Source organism: Phyllopteryx taeniolatus, chromosome 8 (genome assembly GCF_024500385.1).
Source record: "Phyllopteryx taeniolatus isolate TA_2022b chromosome 8, UOR_Ptae_1.2, whole genome shotgun sequence".
NCBI classification, from domain to species: domain Eukaryota; kingdom Metazoa; phylum Chordata; class Actinopteri; order Syngnathiformes; family Syngnathidae; genus Phyllopteryx; species Phyllopteryx taeniolatus.
In genome coordinates, this window is record NC_084509.1 from 14,778,670 (window position 1) to 14,794,843 (window position 16,174).

The window sequence follows — 16,174 nt, forward strand, 5'->3', positions numbered from 1 at the left end:
TTAAAGTTGCATTCATTTTATGCATGTTAATTCAAATGTTCTTACCTAGTAAAGAACCGTATGTCTTTGTCCGATGATCCAAAATGATGAATGTCAAATCTTTGCTTCATTGTCAAGTTCTCCACCTGCTGTCTCAGCTGGCAAATTTCCTCTCAGAGAGTTGCATTTTTGTCTCGCGCCAGATCAACAACAGCTGGATCAGGAAACACGTTGTCGACATAATCCATGAAAAGATCATTTTGGCCAGATGTGTCTGTGCTGTCTTCCGGATCTTCCTCAGGATGCGCTCTTGATCTTCTCTCCCAAACACAAAATGTAAAAATAAAAAAACTAAGACAGAGATTGGCAGAGATTTTATACTGAAGCTCTGCAGTCAACCGTTGGCATATAGTCCATTGGATCTAATTAGAATGAGTAGTTTTCCTTTTTAAGTAGTAATTAACATATTAGGGCATCATTCAAAACGCTTGTGGAATCCATCCGTCCATTTTCACCATGCTTGCTCCTTATGCACAATAAAGAATTGAATGACAAAACCATTGTTGTTGCATGTTATATAACGCTGTTGAGCATCAACTGGCTTAACTATTTCTGTGGACATTCAATTTCTTGCAGATCAGTACTCGCATGCTTAAGTCATTCGAGCGTCCCAGATGTTCTAAAAACAAAAATAATGTGATTTAAAAGATTTACTTTGGATTAAAGACGTAAGCCTCAGGCCAATAAATTGAATACAAAGAGTAGTACAGCTTTCTTGTTTACATAAAGTACCAGTGAAAAGTCTGGACACAAGGAAAGTGAATCCAATTGTTTGCATGGGTTTGTATGCTATAAAAAAAGCTGTATTTTATTTATTTATTTTTTACCCTAGAGCTATCCTTCTCAATCAGACAAAACAAATTACAGTACTTAGTTCAAAAGGCACATATTTCTACAATTACTAATATATCACAACCCATGTTTTGTTTGTTTAAGTAATGTAACAATTATATTTTAAATATAATATTAAAGTATGTATATTCAATTCTTTCTTGATGTTGTACTGTGTTTTCACCAGGTAAAAACAATAACAACAACAATAAAACACATAACAATGTACATCCCATATTTCCTCTGTATAGTAAAGGTGTATCACCCACTTTAGACGAATAAACAATTCCCTCAAATAAATTGCCTCCTTTTCCCATCAGAAAAAAAATGGTTTGTGCCTGTAATTCTAAACCATAGGCTTAGTTCATAGATGTCGTTTACACTTGCACATTAAGGGGTTAACCAATGGGTCCATTTGCACTCTGTTGCTAACCAAAACTGCAGCAGTGAAGCATGAAAACCATTTCTGAAATTCAAGTGTAGAGTAACTACAAGCTGTAAATGAGTTTCTTGGACAGTATTAAAGATATTTCGTTATGCTGAGAACGATGATTCTAATTCCAGTAGATTTGACTCTATCTTTGTTTATTTATCCACTTTCACGTGACATACTGTATGTACATTATAATGTACCTGTAACATTTTTTGGTACCCCCTAATAGACACCTCCTCTCATCTATGGTTGAGTAAATAACACACTGTTTGTGGGAATGTGATCAGTGTAATTAAATTAAATTGGCCATCAGTGTGAAAATGAGTACGAATGTTTGTCTATAATGTGCCATGTGAATGATTGCGGGCCAGTGGATTCTGCTCCTCACCCTGTCAACTGGGATAAGCCCCAGCTCATTGGTGACCCTTAACAGGGTAAGGGGTATTGAAAATGGATGAATCGATGCCTAATGGATGTTTATATAGGCCTAAATACAAAACTACTCATTTTATCCTCAGTGACTCTGAGACAGCAGATGTGCATTAAAGTGCGGTTTCATGTGTTAATCTTCAATTCAGTGACCCAAAACGGAGAGGAGATGAAGCTACAGTCAAGTGTTCTCAGGAGCCGCAATGGGCTCACAGTTAGGAGCAGATTGTTTAATCTGTCAGATAATAGTGTGAAGTGATGCAAGGATTAGGAGAGAACAGAAAACAAATGTTTGGGAAAGGGCTTTTATTTTTATCCCTCATCTCGATGTGAGGAGAAACGTGAGGGAATTATCGGGTTCAATCAGCGAAATCAGCACCACGCCGGAAATCTGAGGAGCGCACTAAATAAGGAAGGCCTGGTTTGAGCCATATCCTAGAGATAAGGGAACCATAGCAACAGTGATGCGGTGCCATGGTGACCCGACGAGGAGGCCTGCTTGGTGACAGAACACACACTGGGAGGGTTCGAACATCACTCTGTGCTCGGCAAGTATTTCGAGATGAAAACAGAGCACAATTTCTGCTTTTTGAATGGCTAATTTACGCAACAAGTCTTCATATGTAAACCTTAAAATGTTAATACACAATGAGTTTAGGAGGTGACTGTGAGCAAATAAGTAGCTTCGAGAGTGTATGCTCAAGAGTCGTCCCTTGAGGATGTGCCGTAGAGAGCAGATTTCCAGGGATTTGGAAGGATTTCAAGATTATAACATGACTACAGCACACTGGCATGGATGGAACATGTCGGCTGGAGATTGGCATGTAAATCTCCTGCGCAGCTGGGAATGCTGGGAATGGGGATGGTTAAATACAGACTTGGGATCATAACAATACAGATGCGATGAAACATCAAACAGAGATGCAGAAAAGATATTCATCATATTGTGAAAAATAACTGGTTTTCTTCATCATATAATGACTTTTTTTCTCAAAATAACTCAAAATATTACAATGCCTCTATAATTATAATTTTAATGATTTTAAATTTTTAATATTCAATGAAAATTACTTTTTTACATTTGGTTGAAATATTTGTTCATATTTTCTAAAATTATTAAAAATATATATTACTCTCATAACATGACTTTAGTCTCCTAGAATAAGCTTTTACTCACACTATGACTTTTGTTGTACAATTGCCATTTTTTAAAAATCAAATATTATGACTGCATTCACTTAAAATCAGTGTCATCATTTAAGTTATAATATTTTTTCTTGAAATTCTTCAAATTATGCTGAGTTAATTTAATATTATGACATTATTTTGTTTTAATACATTTTTCCTCACAGTATTACCTTTCTTGGAAAAATACCTGTCAATATTTCAACTTCAGTACTCTAAAATGACTCCCTTCTTTTAAAAAAAATAAACTTTTTTTATATACATAATATTCTCTTGAATTTAATTTCAGCCAACCCTGCAGTTTAGTAGGAAAATGACATTGAAATTACTTTATTGTGATCTTCGATCTAAAAATATTAGGGCAAGGGCGGACATCAGGCAAACAGCTCATAAAAACCGATTAATAACGTTTTCTTAAATTTAGAGCAATCATTGTTTTAGTCTTCATTCACGGTCTTAAAAACCCCATCAAAGAGCTTGATCGACTGTATCATGATTGTTTCAAATGCTTCCCCTCCCTTCTCATGCAATGGACTATTCCATCTTCTTACTACACACGTGGAGACTTGATTCATAAGGAGGGTAGCAAACCAAACTTGTTGGTCCGTTGTGAGAAAAATGAAGCAGAGTTATTCCAGTGGAGCGGAGAACTGAAGAAGGCGAGAGGAAAACAAACAGTTTTTATCAAATCTACCAAAGATTTCCTTTTTCATGGTGACACCAAATGTGCGTGACCAGCAACAACACACACTTGCCAGTTACAGTAGGAGTGCTGTCAGTGTTAGTAAAGGTGAAGTAGAGGGTGACATGAGTGACATTTTGCAATGTATTAAATTATTTGAAATGGTAAACTACAGTATATTAAATATCGATGAATGTTCTTATTAATTACAGTGCAAGTATTCAGATGATTCACTTATTAGATATCATCCTCACTTTCTAGTGTGGCCCTAATATTCAAATATGAAAACATAATACTGTAATGAGGCCTACAGTATGTGTATGCTTTGTGTGTATATATATGGACTCATACAAACGCGCATACTAATTATTATCGTACTGTACGACAAACGCTTCACTCACACAGAAAGCTCCAGTCCAGCACAGTGTGGATGTGTGAAGCAATGGTGATGCAAACACCTCAGTGGCCACCTCACCTGCAGCTAATCTAATTGATAGTGTACACACACACACACACGCGCACACACAAACATAGAGCTGTAGAGTACGGCCAGTTTCCACTTGGGGGATTTGGCACCGAGCAGCAAACAAACACCGATAGTAAGTGAAGACTCGCCCTGTCGGACCTTGTGATTTGGCTCACAGACACCTTTGTTCTATTATGAGAAGCCGTCCTCGGAACACACGTCACCAGAGGAGCAAGGTATACTGTACTCACTTGAATAACATATTGGTGCTAATGAGGGTTCTTGCCAACAAGGAGAAATAATTATTAATTATAGATGAACACATGCTGGTCATCACACTTTATGGCGTTGAGGTGCACAACACAGAGGCACAGGGCTCAATTTGTGTCTGTTCAGTTGAAGTTTATTGTCCTAATTAGAGTATACTAATGAACAACCCTGTTTAACAAGTCAATATAATTTTTTTTCCCCAAAGAGGTGGCACGGGCAGTGGAAGACAAGCAATAGATAGAGAATGTACTGATTTGCCTGGTGATCAGTTCAGGGTGAACCTCGCCTGTCGCCCGAAAATGGATGGCTCGGTGAGTGATTTAAGTACAGTGGTACCTTGTCTTATGAATTGAATCTGTTCCCTGACCACCCTTGTAACCCAAAATCCTCATAGCATCAGTCCCCATTGAAATGAATGGAAATGCCACTAATCTGCTCCAGTGCCCCCCAAAAAACAGCCACAAAATTATTTTTCTGTTTTGTAACAAATAACACTCAACAGTTACAAAAACATACAATTATAATATAATTAAATAGAATGTAAATATTTTTAAACAGTGTGTGCATCATGATAATTTAGTGGGCATTATGCTACTCCTTCTGGTGTGGACATTTTAGCCACCAGGGGGAAGTATAAAACATACAGACAAAATACACACAGATTTGATGATGAAACACAGAAGAAGACTGTCACAGCTAAGCTGAAATAATATTGCTTTTTGCCAAGGATAAAGACAAAATGCCTGTGATCATTGTTGAATGCTCTGTCTGCATATGTTGCTACCACTTGAGTTTAAATAAAGTGTTTAAAGGTTTATAATTACTGCAACATTTACGCGAGTTTAGTTAGCTCATCTATCGCATGTGTTAGCATTCAGCTAGTGAACTTTGGACAAATACTAATCTGCATTGTAATGTTACAATTTTATTGTATTTTATCTATTTTATTATGTTTTATTCTCATAATATTGCTTGCTTTATTTAATTAAAATTAGGTGATTCTCATAATTTTAAGTCTTTCTCTTGTAAATACTTTACTTGCATAAACCTTTGAGTTTAACTCAAAATATCTTATCATCCTGAATATTTTTTCTTTATTATTACAACTTTATTCTCCTAAAATAAATTTTCTACCTTGTAATATTAGAACTTTAATCTTTTAAATTTTTTGTCCTCCTAAAAAATTTCTTTTTTCCCCTTGTATCACAATTTTGTTCTCGAAATTTAAAGTTCTTCTGAAAATATTAGGATTTAACAAATTACAAATCACAAATGTATTCTCCTAAAACAACCTTTTTCCTTGAAATATACAACATTATTCTCTTTAAAAAACGTTGTTTCTAAATGTTATCTCATGGATTCTTTTGCTCTCACTGATGATTTAACTTTCTAATATGAGAACTTTACTCTAAAACAAGTCTGTAAACATTTTCTCTCACAACAGTACAAATTTATTCCCCTGAAATTACATGACTGTTCTGGTTATATTAAAACGTTATTGTCGAGCTAAACACTAGGGCGTCATGCTTCATTTATTATTTATGCAATTTTATTTTGGTCTTGTGTGCACATTTGAATGAGCAGGTGTAACTAATATTGAAGCCGGGGAGTGGAGGAAAGACTAGTAAAAAAACAGTATTGTGTCAGTATGCATCCATTATTAGATTTGGGATCACAAGGCCATCACGTCTTCGTGTTGTGTGTATTTTCAACTTTCATTTCTATGATGCAGCATGTGTGGAATCTGTTTGTCCAGTAGCGTGTCTAAATTTGAACTTTGGAGAGTGTTACTTAATTTGTTGTGCAGAAATATGACTCTCAAGGTCACTCTTATCAAGACCTGTGTCTCCGCTGGTTGCTGGCCTCGAGTGCGGCCGGCTGGAATACCGCAGGAGGAATCACAAATGGTCCGTGCCAGCACAGCTCTCCGCCAGCTCCTGCTGAGCAGTGCTGCTGCACATGTGCATCCCGGCACCGGACCTGCTGCCTTGCCGCTGCCCGATGCGTTCCAATGTGATTTGGAGCTCACTGAGGCGCTGAGCTACATAACGTCTCTTCATTTCCAGCAGAATTGTTCCATTACGACTCAGGCTTGGCGCCACTGCCCTCTGACACAGACACACCACATAGTGTGTTATTGATGATGTTATTTATTTATTTATTTTTCTTAGTGCATGATTCAATCAGAGTATAACAATGAAAGACGAATGTGTCAAACAAACACTCGCGAGCCGCAACATTAGGTATATGTGCACAGTCCGGTGAGATTCAATACAAGAGCCGCATCAAAGGCTTTAACAAATTTAAAAAGGCTAAATATGGTAATACAAGTAGAAACAACTCTCAATATGAAGCAGTGCAGTTCTCTACGACTACAATATTAAACAAACAATAACAAACATATTGTTAAATATTGTTAGTTTTCAAAACTGAGCATTAATAGCGCCCCATTGACACGAAATGGGGTGGACACATCTATCATAATAGGAAGTGCAAAAAAATCTCAATGACCCATACCCGAAAATGAACAGGATCCCAACCAATTTGGTTTGAACCAACTATTTCGGGCTGGTCCCAGGGCTCGTAGCCAGTCAGCAAACATAGGTAGCACTGATTTTGGCCTGAGAAAGGCACATCGGCCGGCAGTTGCTATACGTCTGACAGGCATCGTCCGAAAAAGCGTGTATTTCCCAGCTTTATTAAACATCCCAGCAAGGTCTGTTTTGCGTCAACTCGGCTGGCCAATTCTGTGTTGTGTGGGCGGGAACGTACTGGTCATAGAACGCAGCATGCTGCACAATTGTGCACAGCTATATTAATTACAACACCAGTATGCCATTCGTCACCAGTATTTTTCAGGTAAGAAGTTTTGGTTCATCCAGTCATTTATTTAATTTAGACAGTGGAACATCACTTCAATTGAACTGTGGACATCTAGAGACACTGCTAGATATAACTGTGTGTCATCTGCATAACTATTATAGTCAACATTAAGGTTCTGAAAATTTTGACCCAAGGGTAGCATATACAAGCTGAACAGAAGGGGTCCAAGAAATGACCCTTGAGGGACCCCATATGTCATTGCCATTCGATGAGATTGAAAACTTCCAATTGGTTACGAAATATCTTCTTTCCTTCAGGTAGAATCTGAACCATTTAAGGATTGTTTCATTTAGTCCTACCCACGTTTCCCTGTTCAGCAATACGTAATGACCTACTGTATCAAACCCCACACTGAGAACCAACAAGACAAGAACTGACACCTTTCCCGAGTCAGGGTTCAACCTTATATCATTTATCACTTTGAAAAGAGCTGATTCTGTACTGTGAGGAGTTTGGAAACCTGATTGTAATGTGTCAAAAAGTCCATTTGACTTCAGGTAATCGCTCTTCTTCTTTTCCTTTCGGCTTGTCCCGTTAGGGGTTGCCACAGCGTGTCATCCTTTTCCAAGTAAGCCTATCTCCTGCATCCTCCTCTCTAACACCAGCTGCCCTCATGTCTTCCCTCACTACATCTATCAACCTTCTCCTTGGCTTTCCTCTAGCTCTCTTGCCTGGCAGCTCCATCCTCATCACCCTTCTACCAATATACTCACTCTCGCATCCAGTATCACAGTTCCTCTCTGGGTACTCTGTCACAGGCTTTCTCTAGATCTACAAAGACACAATATAGCTCCTTCTGACCTTCTCTGTACTGTTCCATCAACATCCTCAAGGCAAATAATGCATCTGTGGTACTCTTTCTAGGCATGAAACCATACTGTTGCTCGCAAATACTCACTTCTGTCCTGAGTCTAGCCTCCACTACTCTTTCCCATAACTTCATTGTATGGCTCATCAACTTTATTCCTCTACAGTTCCTACAGATATGTACATCACCCTTGTTCTTAAAAATGGGCACCAGCACACTTTTCCTCCATTCCTCAGGCATCTTCTCACCCGCTAGAATTCTGTTGAACAAGCTGGTCAAAAACTCCACAGCCACCTCTCCTAGATGCTTCCATACCTCCACAGGAATGTCATCAGGACTAAATGCCTTTCTGTTTTTCATCCACTTTAGTGCCTATCTAACTTCCCCCTTACTAATCATTGTTACTTCCTGGTCCACCACACTTCCCTCTTCTATCTCTCTGATTTTCCTCATTCATCAACTCCTCAAAGTATTGCACTGAGCTGATGGAGTGAATGGACCACAACGAGAGGCAGAGCGATGTGCCAACTGTATGCTAAACTGCGCGGTGAATGGGTCAAACACCAGACGTTTTAGGACAATCGAAAAGGTCCTACATAAATGAATAATGGTCACATAATTAAAGCCATGTGAAGAGACTACCCTGGCTGGTGCTCCAGCTTTAATCGTTCAGCCGTCATGTGATGGTAATTGTCAATTTAATGCCAACGGCTGAGTGACATATTTCCACTGAGCAAATGCTTTCCCTGCAACACCAGGGCCATGGAGCTTTTGATGATGGGCCAACATCGGTACCACGTATGCTGACTGGGAAACTTTGACGAATTCCTTCAAGGGAATTTGCCCAAACAAGCCCCAATCGGTACAGATGGGCAGCATGGAATTGCATAGCTTTTTTTGCCTACATGTCTAATGTATGGCATCAAAGTTTGATCATCATTTTGAGGATTCACCATGAAAAAGAGGGTGTGAGGACAAGTTTATAGCTTTAGCTATTTTTGTAATGGCAAATTTTTTTTTTATCACTCTTGTATTAGATCTTATTATATTGTGCAATTGTACGTAATGAAGGGTCAAGTGATACTAGTGATACACAATGTCTAGTTAGTGCACACAGTATGCACAGTGACAAACTGCCAGTGGAGACCTGGGGACATCAAGGCAGCACCCCACGAGATGACGCTATTAGTCCTTTCTATTATAGTAAACCCCCGCTATTCACCATGGACAGCCCTCCCTTGAATAGCCAAAAACAAAAATGTTTATAATTGTCTACACAAATAGTTCAAATCATGGACATACCATAAAACTATGATCCAAGGCACTTTAATATCATTTCAAACGTATATCTTTAAATTCAATTATGTATTTATTTTATACTTAAAAGTAAATAACTTACAAAACATTTCATTTAAAAAAAAACTATTCCTTTGATACCAATTACGACTTTCTTATTAGCTTTTGGTGCTACCTTGTGGGAATAAAAAGAGCACCGAAATACACCAGGAACCATGAATAGGGGAGTTTTACAGCAAATAGCGGAGGACAGGTTCCACACGCGAATATATGAATTTGTGAATAGTGAACTGCAAATAGACAGAGATTCGCTGTATTCATTCATTCATCTTCCATTCCGCTTATCCTTACTAGACTTGCGGGCGTGCTGGAGCCTATCCCAGCTATCTTCGGGCGAGAGGCGGGGTACACCCTGAACTGGTCGCCAGCCAAACGCAGGGCACATATAAAAAAACAACTATTCGCACTCACATTCACACCTACGGGCAATTTAGAGTATTCAATTAACATACCCTGCATGTTTTTGGGATGTGGGAGGAAACCGGAGTACCCGCAGAGAACCCACGCAGGCACGGGGAGAACATGCAAACTCCACACAGGCGGGGCTGGGATTTTTAAGACACGCTTATGTAGAGTAAATGTATGCGCAACATGTAATTATCCAGCTCCTTACCACAGACTGGTCGTCTCCCTCCTGTTCCAACACACTCACATGAGCTCTCTTCTGCAGCTGCATACTAAGCTCCAAGAAGGCCTCGTTCATGCGGTCTATCTCCTCTTCTACGCAGGACACCTTGAAAAGAGCTACTTTAAATGGGTTTAGAGAAGGAAGATAACTTTATTAGTAATACACATACCTCCACTGGAGTTCCATATGCTGGTAAAGCTTGAACAATAGATGCAAAAAGGCAATTGAGAAGTCTTAAGATTGCTTGATGGTCAACATTTGACAGAATCTCTGTTCATGAGCGATACAACACATTTAACCATGATGAAATATGATCACTGCATATCTAGAGAAAAAAAATTGGACAGAGAATAATCCCCCTGGCATGGTGTCACGATGTCCTGAACCCTACGTCAGCCGTGTCGGATATTGAACCATTCTTCTGGAACCACAACTCTTAGCTCATGCAAGCAGTGACCAATGACCCCACTGGAATTTCCTCCCCCGAAAATCCGATAGGATCACACCTCTATTTACACTTACAAATCGATGCGTTGATTTGTTTGAATGGGTCAATTGTCATTATTCAATGCAGGGGCTTTCCTGGTTTTACAAAGATGAATAACCAAATCCATTTAAACGCTCAAGGCTAAAAGAATCGAGTTCTTGTTCAAGAACTATGGCAAGACAAAAGGCTTCGAGCATATTATGTAATGATTACAGAATATGGCCATGTGATATATTATATATTAAACCCATCCAGCCTTCCATATTTTATACCAAGTCTCTTCGTTAGGGTTGCAGGTGAGCTGGAGCCTATCCCAGCTGACTTGGGGTGAGAAGCCGGATACTCCTAGACTGATCGCCAGCCAGTAGCATATAGCCAAGCAAACTTTCATACTCACATTTACACCCATGGACAATGTAGAGTCTTCAATGAAACGAACATGTATATCTTAAGAATTTGGGAGAAAGCTGAAGTACCCAGAGAAAACCCATACAAGCACAGGGAGAACAAGCTCAGGCCTTCCTGTGTAGAGCATGTTAATGAACTTGTGTTGATTTTCTCCGGGCACTTTGATTTCCAAAAAGATGCATCTAAGGTTAACTGAAGACACGAAATTGTCCGTAGAAGTGGACTATGTGGCAAGACTCTCGCTGACAAGTGAGTCTAATCATGGCAGAGAAAAAGGGGCTTTAAGAGGCCTCACCAGCGACCGAGACCCGGTCAAACCGCTGCTTCTTTCTTTTTTCCATCTCTTCCTCTCGTGCCCTGCTTGCCCCTCTGATGCGTCGGTCAAATCACACCTGAGAACGAGGCACTTTAAGTAGCCTCGCCAGTGGCTGAGCCACAGTCATGGCTCTGGTTCTTTTTTTGTTTTTTTTAAATAATCCATAAACGGAATCGTCAGGCAAACAAACAAACGATACCTAAGAATTGAATTGAACCAGTTTTCGATTTTGCTTAGCTGCCATAGACTCCAGCTCAACTGCAACCCAATGAGTCTAAGTGCGATAAAAAAACACAGATGTCTAGATAATACTTTTGGGGTTGACATTTTTATTTCCGGGTATTTGATTCAGTGTCGTTGAAAGGATTCATTTATCATTTCATAATGAAAATGAATGACATACCATATTTGGTAACTTAAAGTAGTCAAAATGGACACGGCATGTCTCGATTTCTAACTGTCAACCAGCAAGCAAGGGGGGAGTAACCTCTTAAGAGTTAATACATTTTTAAGTATTATGATGCCCTTTAAAAGGTTTTTATGATGACAATGAATGGCATCTCACTGTTATGAAAAAAAGGCTTCAACAATTGCATGAGTGTGCGCCACAAATCCAATGCATATTCTTTGTTCTTGAAAATACCTCCGCCATATTGCACTGCAGTTTCATTAATTAATTGGTTGTTTTTCTTTTGTACCACGCTTGTTAGGGCTGTTTTGTATAACTTTTCATCAGTTGTACTTTGTTTCACAATCCAGAGCAAATGCACGTTGGTTTCACGGGAAATGGCCCCCGTACTCCAATACAGAACCAACTAATTGCAGCTGATGTTAATATGAAGTATTTTATATGTTTATCACGGACTTTATGTGCATGTGTCACGTGGAGGATGGGGATGTTGTCATAAATAGCCCTGTGATTGCACTGCAAACCAATTTCCCGGCGGGTACAATTAAGGTATCCATTTAAAACTAAAGCAGCTGAAAAGTTGACGCCGCTGCCTGCTGTGAGCCTTGTAGAAGCCTCGAGGCGCGGAGGCGGAGTAGGAGACGCTTGGTTTGTTTGACTAATAACAGCAGGACAATTTCGTGCTGATGAAAACAGTTTTGCTAAATCAACATCCTGTTTGAAACTCCTAATTGCTGCAGTTCATTCGTTATCGTCATGATGATATATTCTGTTTTACAAAGATGAAGGGGACAAGTGAGCCTGTGTCAGCAAATATATAATATACAACAATAATCACTTTTTGCCTGAAACCAGTGATCCCCATTGTGGTACATGTATGTTACAGCTCAGTTGAATTTGATGTTTAAGTACGATACTTTTCAATCTTTAAGAAAAGTTTGTTTTTAAACATCTATGTAGGTATAATTGTTATATTTTGTTGAACTGTTGTGCAATAATTCTTATTGAACCATTATTTAAGTACAATTGTTTCATTTTCCTATATTTAAGTGCACCATTTAATGTTACAGTTGTGCATAATGGTACGGCGGCTTACAATAATATTAAATATACATTTTAGGAAAACAAAAAAAAACCACTTACTGCTTTGGTTTCATATTTTAATGTTGCTCATTATGGTGGTACTTAGAGAGCTAAAGCCTTTATTTTTTTGAGGTGGTACTTGGTGTGAAAATTTTGAGAACCACTGGCCTAAACTATTAAATGACTTAAATAAGAATAAGAGCTTAAATGTAACATCAAAAGACCGAGACTCAATATACAGTCGTTAGAGTAAAATGGACAAAAACGCTACAGTATAGCCTTGAGGTTGTAAAATTCAAAATATTGGAATGTGTATTCTCATTGCATGCAAATCCTTGCTGCATTTGCACCTTTGAACACATTCACAACTGCAAATAAATATTTTTCTCCTTTTATCTTGTCTTTATCTTTATTGTATTTTCTTTATTATTTTATTGTATTTTCTTTATATTTCACAAATTTATTTATTGGGCTAATCTGGGACCTTGGGTATAAAATTTTGTGCCATATCGTGTAAATGTGTGTTGTTATGAAAATTAAAATCCCTGAATATTTTTACACGGCAGTTAAATAGGCGTACAAATGTCTACTTTGTTTCATAAATGTTCTATGATGGCCACAGTTTGAACTGATGATTTGAAATTCTATTACTTATGATCAATTCTAACAAACGAGCAGTTAACCAGCATTTCTGAACAGATAGATTTTTCCCATTTTGAGCATTCCAATTGCTTTTGTGAGGAGGCTCTTACCAGTCTCTGTCTCCTCAGCTGTACTTGGTGTGAGATTTTCAAAGAGTTGCTCTAACATGGAATGCTTGTATTTCTCCAATCTGAAAGGGAAAAACTCATTGTGCTACGGTGTTACCATGTAGAAATGAGACTCTACTCTTACTTTTGTGTTTTTGCGCTGACCTTGCATCTAATAGATGCTCAGCGAAGTGCACTCCTTTGGGAACTCTGATGCTGATAAATTCCTCTCTCAGTGCACCCTGCGTCCAGAGCAATTCAATCAAATAAAACTGTATGAACATCAGCTATGACATTGAAACGCCACATACACACCTCTGCTGTGCTCTGTTTGAAAGACATTCTGAACAGTAGTAGACTCAGAGCTGAGATAGCATCATGAAGAGCCTGCATGAAGCTTTGGGCATTGTATCCTGGATTAAAAACATACTGCATAAGAAATTGAGTCACTGAGAACTCGAGTGGGTTAAGTCAATTTTTGTCGTTTTGCAGGAGAGTGATTTAAAGTTACATCGCCGGAATAAAATCTGGGGGATTTTTATCTTGGTGATTTACAGTATATGGCAAAGTTTACTGGATACTTGCTTTTACAGAAATGGTGGTTTTTCTCAGATTATGGTATTTTGACAAATGTAATGATTTTGGACTTGGATCATATTGGGTCACATTGTTTTGCGAATTTATCAATGCACAATTGATGTGCTGTCATGGTTGAACACCATTTAATATCATCTAGGCTACATAAAAATGAAACAAAAAAGAAACAAAATGTGATTAGGAAAAAAATGTGGAGTGGAATATTAGTCCCAGCGTCTGTCAAATCGCTCAGTATTTCATTAAAGATGGTAAATAACTTTCGCCTGATGCACTGGCACCTAAGATAAACCGTTACTTTATTTTCAGAGTTTTCAACCAATCGCTGAACCTCACTTTATGGGAAGTTTTCACCTAGTTTCAGAGGCGTGGCTATCTCGGAAATGGGAGTTGGTCCAGTGTAGCACTGACAAATCAGGAAAAGTGCTGCATGGAACAAAAAAATGCTCTCTATATAAATTGGAACAAAATTTTGAAGTAGACCAGTATTTATCTGAAATAAATGAATTTTTTTCAATACATTTCTACACTGAAACAACAAAAATTGTGTTAGCCCACTCTAGTTCTCAGTGGTTCTGCTTCTAAAGATGGCTGAGTTTTAGAGACAGAGTTTTTAGACAGCATAGTGTTATCTTTACGATCACCTGATGCTATGTGAGCCATTGATTGAAGAATGGTGGCGATAAAATTTCCCACATGCTCGAGCTTAGCCTCGGACAGATAAAGAACTTGATGGCTGGGGTCAAAATAAAAGTCCCCCCAGAAATGTGCCAGCAGGCTGTTATCAGAGCACGGTGGCAAAGGTGGGACAAACTTGGCCAGCGTGAGGAGCACAGAGGAGGGGAACACGGGGCATTTTTCAAGCAGTTCCATCACCCGACAACCAAATAAAAAAACAGCGGAGTGCTGAGGTGAGAGGCTCTCCAGCGCGGTTGGAATGAGTTGTATTTTCGGGTTCTCTTGGGCTGAATTACATATCACTGTGAGAACACAAGAAAAAATAGTTTGTGAACTGGTTGGTTGTTTTTTGTTGTTGTTGCTTTTACCAGTGGGTTGTTTTTAGTGTTTGTTTACCATTGGGAAAAGGCGGACTGCGATTAGCTGGCGGAAGACTCTGTAGGGATTGGTGGATCTCTTGCAAAGTTTTATACAAAGGAGATATGCTGACTAGCTTGGATAAATCCACATCACTTAGACAAGGAGCAGTGCTCCCTGAATGGACTAAGAGAAAGAAACAAAAATGTATTCTGTAATAATTCAGTTGAACATCTTACAGGTTGCGGCACGGTGGACGACTGGTTAGAGCGTCAGCCTCACAGTTCTGAGGACCCGGGTTCAATCCCCGGCCCCGCCTGTGTGGAGTTTGCATGTTCTCCCCGTGGCTGCGTGGGTTTTCTCCGGGTACTCCGGTTCCCTCCCACATCCCAAAAACATGCATTAATTGGAGACTCTAAATTGCCCGTAGGCATGACTGTGAGTGCGAATGGTTGTTTGTTGCTATGTGCCCTGCGATTGGTTGGTAACCAGTTCAGGGTGTACCCCGCCTCCTGCCCGATGACAGCTGGGATAGGCTCCAGCACGCCCGCGACCCTAGTGAGGAGAAGCGGCTCAGAAAATGGATGGATGGATCTTACAGGTTAAGCATGAAATTTGATCAAAAACACAGTAAACCACTAAACAAATCCGACCAGAACACAATTCCACTAAATGAGAAGAAATACCTGGGATCTTGAGTTTTGCCACGATATCTTTTCCATATTTATAAGATTTGAATTGGTGTGTAAGGGGTATAATTGGGCATATTAGATATTTTTGTGAATTTTTTTTCAGCAAAAATTGCAATGTAACCTCTGTCAAAGACAATGATCTCATTTATTTAGATTTCAAAACAATTAAACAAGAAATGAACCACTCATCTAAGTCTATAGTATTTACAATGTGATGGCATCATACACACACACACACACACACACAGGCACGCACACGCACACACACAAAATGAAGAAACAGCAAAGACACAATCGACCTCCAGCTTTGTGTGATTTAAGAGGCATGTACGTCCTAAACATTATGCTTTCTTTCCAAACGGTACAGTCTTTAGGATGGTTGAGGTTCCAC

At 39.0% G+C, this 16,174-nt stretch overlaps 1 protein-coding gene across 1 annotated transcript in view; it reads right to left on the reverse strand.

The window, feature by feature from the left end:
* Positions 1 to 5,962: 5,962 nt before the first annotated feature.
* si:ch211-286b4.4 (uncharacterized) overlaps positions 5,963 to 16,174 on the reverse strand; it is a 108,498-nt gene continuing 98,286 nt past the window's right edge. Inside the window, exons 95-101 of the mRNA XM_061781112.1 lie at positions 15,131 to 15,277; positions 14,701 to 15,036; positions 13,778 to 13,875; positions 13,628 to 13,704; positions 13,466 to 13,545; positions 9,996 to 10,129; positions 5,963 to 6,443 (exon numbers count right to left, since the gene is read on the reverse strand). Of these exons, the coding sequence (XP_061637096.1) occupies positions 6,234 to 6,443; positions 9,996 to 10,129; positions 13,466 to 13,545; positions 13,628 to 13,704; positions 13,778 to 13,875; positions 14,701 to 15,036; positions 15,131 to 15,277 (1,082 nt within the window). The 3' untranslated portion in view covers positions 5,963 to 6,233. The remainder of the gene's footprint in view (positions 6,444 to 9,995; positions 10,130 to 13,465; positions 13,546 to 13,627; positions 13,705 to 13,777; positions 13,876 to 14,700; positions 15,037 to 15,130; positions 15,278 to 16,174) is intronic.